Below are 14,806 nucleotides of genomic sequence, written 5' to 3'. Positions count from 1 at the left end.
TACGCCAGGGGTGCTCAAACTTGAACTGCTGGCGATCTACCTCAATATTTTTAGACTACTTACGATCGACTCTGAGNGGCTTTTCTTTGACAAGTGCCGCGCGTTCCTTTGATAAAGCCACCTTTTGCCGCAAGCAGTGTTATTTTATTACGTAATACATTTTTGTAGTTTAGTTACCTACCTACTTATTAAAAATTTTTTTCTTCTCGAGATCTACTCAAAAAGCACTCGCGATCGACTGGTCGATCGCGATCGACCGTTTGAGCACCCCTGCTCTACGCCATCAAAAGTCCTCTCCGAATTCCCACTTTCCCGAATATATCCGTACATTTATAACCTCCAAACGAAGAGCAAGGTTGCGATGGCTCGTTACCCCTCTGATAAAGTAACATTTAACCGTCTCACTTATGTTTTAAAACTCGAATTATCCAAATACCGTTTATCCCAGTTGCAGTCATACCTTGAATCCTTACCCACACAAGACAATTCCCTTTGGAGCTTTGGAGGTTACCAAGTGCCTTCTCCAATTAGAAGTCCCAACGGTACCTGGGCCAGGTCAAACGCAGAAAAGTGTCAGCTATTTTCCGATCACTTTTCCACAGTTTTTACTTCCCATCCCGATATGAATGTCACTTCACGCTCAGATCATATCAATGAATTCCTTCACTCTCCTCTCCCTCTCGCTCTACCACCAAGCCCATCCATCCCGCAGACAACATGTATCAGATTCTCCGCCTTTCCGAAAGAAAATCCCCGGACCATGATCTTATTACGCCTAAAATCCTCCGAAATCTACCCAAAAAAAATCAATAGTGTACATTACATGTATTTACAATGCAATATTTCGCACAACCGGGATCCCGCTCGTGACACTGACTTTTTTTATCTCAACTAAAAGCCTTAATTAATTGAAAGATATTAATTGGTCAAGCGGACCACGAACCTAGTGAATTTAATAAGTAAAAATGAAGTATATCTTCACTAAAGCTCTCCGTGGCCATTTCATTTGTCGCCGAAAATCGTCTTGATGACATGACGTTTGAAAAATGGCAAAAAGGAGGAAAATTCGAGAGGTAGGTTAATAATTCAGTGGTTTTAAAAATTCTTGCTAACTTTTGTGCGTCAAATTTCATTTTTATGGATCAACTTCCTTAAAATATGTTAAGTAAGAGAAATGCTCAATGATGGGAGCAAGTAGAAATCAATTTCCAACTAAATCCAGAAAATATAATGTGTTTTTTCGTTTGTAGGGACGTTGCTTATACTTAATTTTTGTCATATATATATTATTTTTAATTATCACATTTTGAATTAACATATAAAATGAAATTACAACTAAGACAAAGAGCCGCAATTTTCCTAGTTGGACATATAATTTTGATCATTAAACTCAACTTAGGCGTAAACGTAGTAAAATTATTGCAAAAATGTTTTAATAGACAAGAAAGTATTGACTATTTGAATATTAATTAGATGTATCAACAGTGTTGTGGACAAGGGAAATGTTATGTCTTGTCAAAATGTTTATTTACACCGAGCATTCGTTCTTGGTTATTACCCTTTTGGCAAGATCCTTCGTCTACACCCAAATGATTTATAAAATTTGGAAAACGCCCAATCGAATGATGGCGGAGAGACGGGCTATAAAATAAAGCTAGCATTTCATTCATCGACAGAAAATCGACTTAGTTCGAAATAATTCACAGACTTCAACGCCAAAGAAATTGGAAATTTTGTGGCCATATTTAAAGAACGTCCCGGTTAAAGATAAACAGATCTTATTTATGTGACACATTGTTTTTTATGTTTTACATTATTTTTGAATTTACTATATATATTTTTTATATGTGCTTTGCATCCAGAGGTATTTGTTTGTTCCGAGCCTGTTTGCAGATATCGAATGACATAGGGTACCACATTTCCGCATGACTAAAATGGTATTTTGGTTTTACCTATTACCCAACTTTTTTACCATACCATAATTGTTGTAAACTCTATAATATTTAAATAGACCATTTTTTTACTATTATGACAATTTTTATTATATTATGAAAAATAATTATGTTATTATATTAATTTATTTTAAAAAATTAATATAATAATTTGAATACATATCATTTGAATTTAAAAACAGGTGTAACTTCTAGCTAGTATGGTCGATTAAGTCTGAAGATTCTCACTTATAATGCTACTTCGAATTAGGAAGTCGGCATTATATTTTACCGGAGAAAGACAGGAAAATACTTTATCGACTCAAAATAATTTATTTCTAAACACTATTATGTGAGGGAGGAGGAGGGTAAACAGAGCAATTGAGGGTTAGAAATATAGATAGAATGATAAATAGAGTGAGATAAAAAAAGTGTGACAGGATGTGGTTAACCAAGAGAGAGAGAGAGAGAGAGAGAGAGAGAGAGAGAGAGAGAGAGAGAGAGAGAGAGAGAGAGAGAGAGGAGAGAGAGAGAGAGAAAGGAAGGTAGAGAGATTTTTGATGTTTAATGTTTTTATTTAACAGGTGTACAGCAACGGCAGCAGCTTCATCCTGCAAACTCCCCAATTTTGAAAGTCAATTTATCTCTTTTTACCTTTAACAACTTAATATAGTAGGTAGATAGGTAAATGTTTTTATTATTTCTTATTTATTTACAGAATATTGGTTTAAACTATTAACAAAGGTAAAGACTTGCAAGGCCACTGGTGACTAATATACAATGCTTAGGTATTAACGTATAAAAAAATAGAGTAGCATGCATGAAATACCCTTAGCATTGTACTACAATTAATAATATAAAATTGATTTAAAGTTATATAGCTCAATAAATAGTAATAGAGCTGTTTAAATTTAGAATCCTAGATATAACAACTATAACCATTTAATATAGTAGTGTATGCTTGTAATTCTATGAATTTCGTATCTAATTCATAAAATTTAACAATGATTATTTGAAGATGTGAGATGCGGTCTGGTGGGCGTAGGTTTTAGCAAAACATTTTCCTTGTCGTGCCAACGTTTCCATCTTAATTGAGATCATCTTCAGGGCCTGAGATTTACAAACATTGTTTAAATTATGCAAGTACATGTAGGATGTGAAAAAAGTGAATTTATACAATGCATGAGATATTGCATAAACATAAAACAGCAATATCTCACTGGCACTCTCAACACGCACGCAAGAATGGCACAATTACACAGAAAACAAATACTTTAAGTGAGTGGAAATTCTTTGATTGAATATAAAAAAACTATTTTTTGCATTGTATAAATTCACTTTTTCCACATCTTCGATGTTTGTTAAATTTAAACAATGTTTGAAAATCTGAGGCCCTGAAGATGATCTCAAAAAAGATCGAAACGTTGGCACGATAAAAAAAAATGTTTTTCTGAAACCTACATCACACCAGACCGCATCTCACGATTTTCGAACAATCATAAATAACAATATTAGTTATAACAGGGTGAGATACGTACATAGATACAGAAACAATAACAATTAAGTCTAGTACACGTTCATATTTACTGGAGAGACTGAAAGAAAAATATAGGTAGAGGGTGAAAGATATAGTCGTAGGGGCATTTAGACAGAGATAGAAATATGAAATGATAGAGATAGAAAGATAAATAGAGATACAGATAAGGAGAAAGAAAGAGTGAAAAGGAGTGGGAGTGAGATTGAGGAAGGGGAAGGTAGAAGATATAGGTAGATAAATAGGGTGGGAAAGGGTGATGGAAGAAGAGAGAAACCGAAAGTCATACACGCAGAGGAAAAAAGAGAAAACTATAGGTTTAATAATAATATTAAAAGATGATAATTTTGAGAGAGGAAGGCAAAAGGAAAAGGGTATGCAGAGAATAAGTGGGAAAGGCAGAGAATGAATAAGAAAAAAAAACGAAAGGGAATGTGAGATGAAACAAAAGGAAACATTTTCCACAAATCAATGTTGCGAGGTAGGTCAAAATATTTGATTAACTATTCATTTCAGTAGGCATATCTTGGTGGATTAAGAAAAGAACTTGTTGGTAGGCCGGTCAAATTGACATCAAAGATTTCATATTTTCTAATTTGTCGCTTTCTTCAAAATCATTGTAGGTTTTGATTTTTTGCTCAGTTGAACGAGCTTCGGGCAGTTTTTTGTTGTACGAAGACGCCAGTAAAACAAATTTTAGTGGTATAAAAGGTAACAACAGTTCTAAGTGAGAATTGACGGTTAAAATATTCATATAATTATAAAATTATAAAACAACTATTATATTCTTCCTTGGTCTGACCAGTAATACATAGATATAAACGATAATTTAATAAAATCTTTGTTACAAAATTTTTGTCAATACTGGAATGTCTTAACTTTAAACCTCTCCATTATAGTTCAAAATGCAGACGGTCGTTTCTGATCGATTCGGTCTGCCTATCCTCCCAAATTTGATTTGGCACTACTAAATATGATGAGAATCCGAAACGTGACAGACAGATCAATCCAGATAGGCAGATCAAAACGATCACGCGAGGCCGAAATACAGGTTCATCAATCCACAAGCCTCAGATCCCAACAGACAATCTCACGAATTTAATTAGTTTTGGGTTTTCATTTTTTTAACATGTTCATTTTCTATGTTTAAATGTGTGTAATTTTTTAGTTTCATATTTGTTTTTATTTATTTTACTTTACATGGATGAAAATCTTTAAAAGGAAAAACGGATCTCGGATGAGGTAGAAAATAATAAAATTAAAAGTGAAAACAAAATATTCAGAATGACTGGGGGGAAAAGTGGGGCCTTAGTAATGAAAATGAAGGCCAACGGGTTAAATGATTACCTCCCGCCGGCGGTAAATGTTTGAAGCATAGAAAAGTTTGCTGTTTATGGGTTCGCGAAGCAAGGAAAATGGTGCGAAAAAGTTATTTTTCGTTTGTTTATACTTCCGTATTCCTTTTAGTGTTAACGAGAGTTTCTTCGTGACGCTGAACTATGCTTAATTATTCTTAGATTTACCTCGCGTCATCCGGCAAAGATGATTCCCGGTCTGAAGAAATTCCTCAAAAGAAAATTGAAGACAGATCTTCGAGCTTGTTAGAATGTTTATTACAAAAACAGCTCACTTACATTAACAAATTTGAGACGTTTTAGTTTGATTTTAAAATTACTCGAAATTAACACACTAATGGACAAATTTATCGCTTTGTTTTTATTGTTTTTTTCTTCTTAATGAAATAAATGATCTTTCATTTTTGCGTTTTATAATATTTGATAATTAAACTGAAAATATTTGCTTTATTTCTTTAATCTTTATTAACTCCTTTTTCGTTAAATAGTAACAATTTGCTTCCCCATCCAACTACACTATATAATGTTGGTGGTTTATGGCGGAGAAACAGCTGAGGTCACCCTGCGTGTTTTACTTCTTTTTCTGGCCTTTCACACGTATTTTGTTCTAAACAGCAGACATTTGGGTCTGAACTGGTTACTGACTCTCTGCTTTTATATGTATACTACGTCGATATCCTAAATTGCTAGCCTCTCATTTGTACCTCAGGTTTTAACTACAGAATAGACCACAATACATGTATATACATCACACCTATACAAACAACCTACTATAATAAAAACTGATTTTCACTGAATTGCGTTTTTTTTCTATCTTTCGTTGATTTCATTTAATTTCTTTATAATGGCATCAATTGGACATTCAAATGTGCACAACGGTGTAAGAGATGTAACATTAATTAACAGCCAACGCAGAGAAGACTAGGTATACATCTCATAATTATGAGCAGGATTTTTCACAAAATAGGGAAACAAGGTTTCCTTCCTTTATTCCTTAAAATCACATCCAACAAAGAACGAAATCCTAGTTTAAATGAAAATGAGATTATAAAGCAAGCCGGAAAGTTTTTCATTTACATCAGGACTGCAAGATGAAGGCTCAACGGAACGGCCTTAGAACCCTACACGTAGGTTGTTGTAAGTGGTGTCGGGAAGGGAAGGTTCTGATGAGCAGTATTTACTAAATAAGTCACGGGCTGAGGGACACCGTCTTTAATACCTGTAAGTAAAACTTGAGAATAAGAGGAGTGTATCCTAAAAGGATTTCCTTGAGCAAACTCAGGTGCCAGACGCGACAGAAAGTGCGTTAGGCATCGACGAAGATAGAGTGATCTCGATAACACGATGGCACTATTGAACACATACAGTTGCACGGTGACTCCTAAATCCAAATTGATGGTCGAGTATTATATTAGCAGGGTTCCTAAGATGAGAAATATTTCAGTTTTTCAAGCAGTATAACAAGAATTGGAGATAAAATGATTGGATGGTAGAAATTCGGAAGGAGGTGTGGTTTGTTGAATTTATTGATTGGTTCGGAAAGTTTCCATGGATAAAAAAGGAAAATTCACTGTGTTTATTGCCTTTTTTATGTATTCTGTTTGATTTTTACCCTGAATTTGTTTGTACTTTTCTTAGGTTAAAGTTGAGTTTAACAGCTTCTCTATTATTGCTATTTTTTGTTTTGTCTGTGTTTCGTGGAGATATTGTGTTCGATTTTGCTGCTGCTTTGGTTGTTCGCTATGTTTATTGTCTCGTTTCTATGTGTTTGTTTTATTTTTGATTTTTGCGCGTTTTTGTTTATTAAATTAAAGTTGGCAAACAAAAAGTTAAATTATAAGATTAATCTCACTACCCCATTTTGAACCACTCTTTTCCCATTTAGCGCATAAATTTTGCATTTTGGTTCGATGTAAATAAAGAAAGAGGTATAACTAGGTACTAGAAAAAGTATTAATGAAAAAAATTTTATGAAATTTGCCAGCTCTTCCGCGAATTTTTCAACGAGGTGGCAAATTTAGATTTTTTATGAATTTTGAAATTAGCAGTTTTTGAAAGATGTTTTTCATAGCGATATAGATTAACAACCAGCTTATTCAGTGCACTTAGTTATCAGGTTTGTGGTCAAGACAAACAGCAAGGTTTTGTTTTATTGCCAACCTTTTGACTATTATTTAGTCAAGAAATACACATTTTTCTTTTCGAAACATTGTCCTAAGTTTATAAATATTTACGAACATACAATAATCACGTTACACGAAACAAAATAAAAGCATGCCTTTCTTTATCACGATAGAATATTGCTCGAAGTAGATAACAGGCCAGTTAGATGCCGTTCTTCATAATATTCAACGCACTTATGCAAAATTTCCCAAAAATTATAAATATATAAATAAATACATACATAAATATATAAATAAATAAATACATAACTATATAAATAAATACATACATTAATATATAAGTAAATACATACATCAATATATAAATAAATACATACATTAATATATAAATAAATACATACATTAATATATTAATAAATACTTACATAAATATATAAATAAATACATACATAAATATATAAATAAATACATACATAAATATATAAATAAATAAGTACATAACTATATAAATAAATACATACATAAATATATAAGTAAATCCCATGTACATGCATTGTCTAGATTACAATCTACTTTCTAAAAAAAAAATTATTTTTGTAAGTAAATTGGAATAAATTTTCGTAGTATTATTGCAATCAGTTTTCATATTGTAAGCATTGGGATGTTTTACATAGATTGGTAAATACGTAGATTATTTGAGTAATCTACGCTCTAGAATTTTTTCAACGTATACAATTTTTATGTCGACAATATTTAACTTAAAGTTGTGTTCTATTGAATGCTTCGAAAGTCTCGTTCCGGCTCTACTATGGTTTTTGCGAATCATATGTATGGGCCTTAATGCGCTGGGCCCAAAAAACGTTTAATCGACCATGGTCACGGTGGAGCAATCGTTACACACTATACAACATTTGATATTTTTCTTTTTTACTTATCTTGTAACTTCTTTTCCTATCTTGTTTTCAAACCTCTGAATAACTTTGACATTTTCTATTTTTCTTTTAAGCAATTTATTTAATTTAGTTGAATTTTTTTTAAAACGTTAATGGGACATATTTTTAGTTTTATATTATTAGATTTACCAAAATTGGATACCTATTGATATCAGTTCCGATATTTGTAAAAAACCTTCCAACAGAGAGAAATTTTCCATTAGTGCGTTGGATATTAAATTAGAACGGTACATAAAGATCCCAATGATTGCACCTTGAAAACTGAATACAATAACATTAGTACAATTTATACAAATTTATTTACGAAAAAACATATTTTTAGAAAGTAGATTTAATCTTGACAATGCATGTACTTAGTATTTTTTTATATATTTATGTATTTACTAATGTGCTTATTTATGTATTAGTTCTGACATTTCTAAAAACCTTCCAACAAAGAGAAATTTTACATTAGTGCGTTCGATATTAGAAGAATATAGAACTGGCCTGTTATCTTCTTCGAGCGATATTGTATAAAGAAAGGAATGCATTTATTTTGTTACTTGTAACGTGATTTTTGTATGTTCGTAACTATTTATAAGTTCAGAACATTGTTTTTCAAGTCCGAAACAAAAGAAATGTGTAGTTCTTCTTGAATTAGTGTATTGTTAATTGTATTTGAATTGTTGCGCCTTGAGAATGACTAACTATACAGTCGAAAGTATGGCACGAAAACAAAACATTGCTGTTTAAGTGTGGTAGTTAGTGACCGTTAATCGACAATTATTGAGAAATCGTGAGATGCGGTCTGGTGTGATGTAGGTTTCAGAAAAATATTTTCTTTATCGTGCCAACGTTTCGATCTTTATTGAGATCATCTTCAGGGCTCAAAGTGTTTGTCTCTGTAGTTGTGCCATTCTTGCGTGTCGTGTTGAGAGTGCCTTTTTTCTGAAGCCTACATCACACCAGACCGCATGCCAGGATTTCTGAATAATAATAATAATCTTGACAACAAACACGATAACTGCGAACATTGTTTTTCTTTACCTCAAACTAAATTGAAAGTTATAGATCAGTGACTTCTAAGAGGAAATATAACGCTTTTTCCAATACCTTTTTTGTATTTGCCCAATATTGAATATTTAACGAGATAATGTAGATTTATGATGAAAATAGTAGATTATTTCAAAAACAACATACGATATCTACGAAAAAGTTGTGTGTCGGACCATCGTGATACGTACTTTTTTATTCTATTCTAGGTGGTGTAGAAACACCTGACCAACTTTATCGTACATTAATGAGTGTACCACCCTGTAGAGGTTAATTAAAAAAACTAGGCCTTAGAAATAAACTTTTAATCTTTATTGTTAGATATTCAACTTATTTCCTTTATGAACAATTAAATAGAAAGAGGTGTGAAAATAAAACGATTCAGTGCAAAAACACTTGACCGACATTATCGTAGATTAGTGAGTGAATCACCCTGTAGAGCCTAGTTAAGAAAACGAGGGATTAGAAAGAAACATTTAATCTTTTTTTTACATATTCAAATTATTTCCTTTATAAACAATTAAATAGATATAGGGGTGAAAATAAAACAATTCAGCAGAAGAGCACAGTATATTATCCTTATGACCTAAACAGTTTGTATTAAATTAATAAACACTATTTATCAATTGTTACAAAAAGATTTTTTAAAAGCGATAAAAGTAGAATTATAAAAAAAATTGCCGACTGTTCAAAGGCACAATCCATTGTCTCTTGTAATTTATTTCACATATGTTAATAATCTAAAATGTTGCTAAGTGTAACATTAAACTTGTCGATATTTTAATATGTGAGCCCATTGTTTTTATGCAAATAAACATTTTTTTATATGTCTACCCTGGACTGAAAGAACTTTTCCTTCCAAAAGATTTATTAGTTTTTCAACTTGTTTATTGGTCAAGGTGACTTAAAGTACTATGCATGTTGGAATTTGCCTAAAAACATAATCTATCAATAATGAATGGGGCAGTCAATCAAAAATGTATTGACCCGGCATCTTCTCTTGCAATTCAGCGTTCCTGTTTCTCGGGAGGAAATATCGACAGAAATTAACCATACAACATGTAATATTTTGTCAGGTGTTTACAAAATAAAACTCGTCTGAAAAACCTTGAGTTTCACGCTCTTCTGTGTTTATTAATGTTTTTAATATCCAATAAAATAAGGCTAAAATGTCAAATGCCACTGAACAACTGAAAAGCGTTTGCAGTTTATTAGTTGAAATCAATATACCGATACAAATTTAATTTGAAAAGGCTTATTTGCAAATATTTACGCATGGTGTAAACCTTATAATTAATGTGCGTATGTTATTTAAAAATATTTCTATAAACATTGTTAAATTTTTGTTTCATAAGCAAGTTGGAGATTTGTTCAAAGAAACATTTTTTTTCAATTAGTTATTTGATTGTTTTATATGCCATAGATGATGAAAAGTCATGATCAAAAGTCGCCTTTTGGTTTAAATAAGCTTTGAAGATAAAACATTTTGCTTAAGCTTTGAAATACATTTACATTTTGTTCTTAAAATTTATTTTCACTAATCTAATTCAATGTTAACTATTAAATTCTTGTCAATAAATATTTACAAGATATGTGGGAGGTGATGAAATAATTTCTGAAAAATTGAACTTCTTTACACAATTCAAATACAAAATGGAAAGGCTTTAGCTTAGAAATATTACATAATTAATCGTAAAAAATGAGTCCCTTAATTGGTTTTTAATTTATTAAATGGCTACAAGTCTAAAGGAATTATTTGTGTGCATTCAAAATAAAACACATATAAAAGTAAAAAGATTAAAAAAAGGCAAAAATAAACCAACCCACACATAAAATCAAATTGTTCACGATTATTCAAATAACTATATATATATTTATATATATATATTTGTAAGGTCAAACCATGACTGTCCTATGCAGTCGTAAATACAAGAAGTGAAAAATTAAAATTTAGTGCGTCAGGTACATATAATAAAATACAATTATCGTGCATCCATCCCTGTTTAACAGTCTTTTCAGGTACTTGAGGGAACTATTCGTCGTGTAAAACAAAATGCACAAACGACCAGTCGCAATAATAAATTTGACCTTACAATTTTGTTTTTAATTGTAACAATGAAAGATATGTACATTCCCTCTACCGCACGAAGCTATAATTAAAGGTTTTTTACAATATTCTCAAACAAATGAATTTTTTTGTAAACAAAATTTTGGAAATGTTTGAATAGTCTAAGCATCAATTTTGTTGTTGCTTTTTTTTGTTTTTTTGTTATTTTTTTAAATAATTTTCATCTTTTTTAAGCTAAACTCTAATGTTTCAACATCGCAATTAATTTGTTTTGATATGATATCAGATATAACCCACACTGGATATTTCTTCCAGTCCTCACTGGATTGCATTGTATGAAATCTTTACGTCTATGAGGAATTCGGGACAAATACAGTCCAGCAGTTATTCATTGTCAGGTGTAAAAATATCTCTTATATCGACACATTCTTCAAACCATTTCTAACGTAAATCAACATAAGGAAAATTGGAAAAGTTTATCGCCTACTTCGAGATTTCCCGTTTCGGCTAACAGTGCCGTCGTGGTAGATGTTCATTTTATAATGATATTAACATAAAAGAAGATATACCTCGCGGATGAACGGATAACTGACCAGATGGACATGGTAGGAACAAATTATCAATATCAAAATTACCCTTCAGGCAAAATTTCAGAACATTTATTAATCTCTTTAATCAATACAGGAAAAAATTACAATTTTACAAAAAAAATTAATAACTGATTTTTAATGCTATTTAAAAAGTAGTTTTTAAAGTTTATTTTTATGTACTAAGAAAGGCTGTAAATTCAGTAATTCAAAAGTTTTTGCTATTTTCATAGCAGATTGATCGATATATATTTCTAATGTAAATCTCTACTGTCTGAGTATTTGGTCTTTAATTATAGTTAAATTATAATTATTATACAGGAAAATAAATAAACGAAATTATTATTTAGAAATTAATGACTTTTCCGTGTAGTGCTATACGATTTTGGAATGTGTTACGTATAATTTATATTAAATGTAATTGTTTTTAAGAAATTTAATTTTTTGTTCAAAAACTTTGAACACCTGACAAAGACAACTTACTATTCAACATTCGCCGTTATTCGCCCAAAGTGAGTTTGGCGCCGCGAGGCCTCGTCGTGCAAATCAAAGAGCGATAAAGGCTCAACCCCGGCGGTGAATAAAGCCGGCGACTCCGTTTTACCAGACAGAACACTTGTTCGGGGGGTTCATCGGAGATCCGAGCGGGCAGGAAAACGCCTTTGAGAACTCCTTCAGGTTGCTGAGAGGTCCGATGACCCTGATTGGCCCCGGAGAATGGACCGCGGATCTAATTTTCGTCAGGGCGTCCTCAGGCCTCATCGTCCCGCACCAGATCTGCGCGTAATTTAGGAAGAAGAGCTGATCGTGCGAAAGATCTTCCATTCCAGGCAGCCTTTTTTCTTCGCCGTTCTGCGCCACCCATTTCTTGTACGCCTGGAATAAATGTCTGATGCAAACAAAGCATTCAAAGGGAAAAATTTTATCAAATAAACTTTTAAATACCCTGAAGGATTGCTTAAGTCCTCCGTTATCGGCGATGTTCTCCCCCTGTGTCATCCTTCCGTTTATGAACTGGTCGACCAAAGGCAGTTTGTATTGGCTGTATTGGTCGATGAAGCATTTTGCCCTCTCGCGGAATTTGTTTATAGTCGCGTTGTTCCACCATTGCATCATATTTCCGTCCTTGTCAAACTGACGCCCTGAGAATCGTGAAAAGCAAAAAACGTTAAACCATAAAAAAGAAAAAAAGTACAAGAGAAAAGCCTTTGGTAAAAAACTTTATTAAAAATCTTCCCTACAAGTTTGTACTACCTTTACCAGTGCACTTATGCGCATTCTGTCGGGTGGTGGAAGAACATACCACCAATCATGTGCACCCCCAGTAAACTTGGCACTTAACTTCGTAATATCAACATCCATCAGAATAAAAAAATCCAATTAAAAACATCCAAACCATACTAGTTTTGTTTAAAAACGTTTGTAGTTAATATGCTTAGAACAATAACAGTGGCAAATATTCAGAAGAGAAGATTAAGATTAACAATTTTAATTGTAAAAATATGTCAATTTCAAATATTCCAATTGTTTCACAGCTATCAACCAAATATATTTTTATAAATCATTTCTAAACATAATTCACAGTTTTTGCAAATTTCCTTTCTTTTCTCTGGCACAATTTTGATGAAAATAACATTAAGATTAGACATTCTTGTATATTTGTGGCATTCTAGAAAAGGTTAAACAACCAACTAAACAAAGTTGAGAATGTTAAATGAAAACGACATTCACAGAATAAACAATGCAGAGAGGTTTGAAAACTTCAAAACTAGCGAACACAAACCGGCAAAGGAAGTTTCAAAGCTATCTTATGCATTAACGCCATTAAAGTACTTAATTTCCTATTTTATGATAGTAGAAAAGGTAATTTTTGTCACAGTCAAGTGTTACTACCTTTATTTTTCAGGGAAAGTGTAAGACCAACACATATTTTACCTTAAAGCAACAGAACTTACAAATATTCAAAATCAAGTGAAGAACCTTTAATTTTAAAAAATTGTTGCAACGTTCCAATTATCAAGTTTCAATAGAAAAACGAAAAACGTTTATATATGGTTGGAATGGTGGTCCATTCTAGGTAGAACACAATTTTTACATCTCTAGGAAAATGGAAAACCTGCCTCAAAATTATTAATAAGCATCGTGTACACTTGACTTCCACAATTGAAAATATTTTGTTAGAAATATAATTAAATAACTTTAATTTTGACCCATAAAATGATCACATTTTTTATTTATCGTAATAGACAAATATTTTAATATCATAAATTCAGTGGAAAGGATGAAATGCTTTCTACAGGTACATAAAAGTACCCATATTATTCAATTATCCAACTTTCATTAAATTCTGTTTGATCAACTACCGAAAAATGAAAAGTGTTTAAAATTATGAAAGGTCCTTGCTTGTTTGTTTCTTGCTCAAAACAAATCTTCATGAAATTATTTAAAATTCGTTTAACCATTAAACCCAAAATTTATAAACTGCAAAAAATGGATAGGGTTATTGCCAATTTTGTAATATTTACTTCCCCTAGCATTTTTATTTTATTTTTATTATAAATTGTATTAAAATTTATTATAAAATATTATGTTTTTCCGGGAGGAAAATTAATTATGGGATTTTGAAAAATAACAAAATAAAAGGTTTCATAATTTTGTTTATGGGCCACAATCATTTTTTAAGCAATTAATACCATATATAATGTCCTATGTTAGCTAAAACCTCTGGGCACCTGTTATGCATGCTGTTAATAAGGTAGTCACTAATTTCATAAGAAATTTTATTCCATAGATGTTGCAACCCTGCAGTCAGTTGTTGCAGATCAACTGGCTGCGGATGGTGAGCGAAAAGCCTTCTCTGCAACGCATCCCATATGAATTCAATGGGAATGAGGTCCTGAGACTATGGGGGAAGGGGCAAGTGAGAAATTCCCAGGTTCACTAAACATTGATGAACAATTCTGCCTCTAGAAGTCTGGCCATGTCCTTCAGAAATCTAAAATCCCTTTAATGAGCCCCTGGTTTGAGGGATGTATTACTTGATAATTTCATGGACATAACGAATGCGAGGACGTTGCCTTCAACAATATGGATTCCAATTCGTCCTCCAGTGTAAATCCCAGCACAGACCATTACACCGCCTCCTCCAAATTGAAGGGAGCACGAACTGGGCACTGAACGGATCCCATATTCTTGGTAGGCTCTTCGGCACCCGCTATGACGT

At 32.2% G+C, this 14,806-nt stretch overlaps 1 protein-coding gene across 1 annotated transcript in view; it reads right to left on the bottom strand.

Annotated features, from left to right (window-relative positions):
* Positions 1 to 9,484: 9,484 nt before the first annotated feature.
* The window catches only part of LOC106672076 (neprilysin-1-like), a 46,408-nt gene continuing 41,086 nt past the window's right edge, over positions 9,485 to 14,806 (bottom strand). Inside the window, exons 13-14 of the mRNA XM_014403210.2 lie at positions 12,529 to 12,725; positions 9,485 to 12,459 (exon numbers count right to left, since the gene is read on the bottom strand). Of these exons, the coding sequence (XP_014258696.1) occupies positions 12,184 to 12,459; positions 12,529 to 12,725 (473 nt within the window). The 3' untranslated portion in view covers positions 9,485 to 12,183. The remainder of the gene's footprint in view (positions 12,460 to 12,528; positions 12,726 to 14,806) is intronic.

Source organism: Cimex lectularius, unplaced genomic scaffold (genome assembly GCF_000648675.2).
Source record: "Cimex lectularius strain Harlan isolate CLEC.00 unplaced genomic scaffold, Clec_2.1 scaffold262, whole genome shotgun sequence".
Classification (NCBI taxonomy): domain Eukaryota; kingdom Metazoa; phylum Arthropoda; class Insecta; order Hemiptera; family Cimicidae; genus Cimex; species Cimex lectularius.
This window is presented reverse-complemented; position numbering and strand designations above follow the sequence as displayed.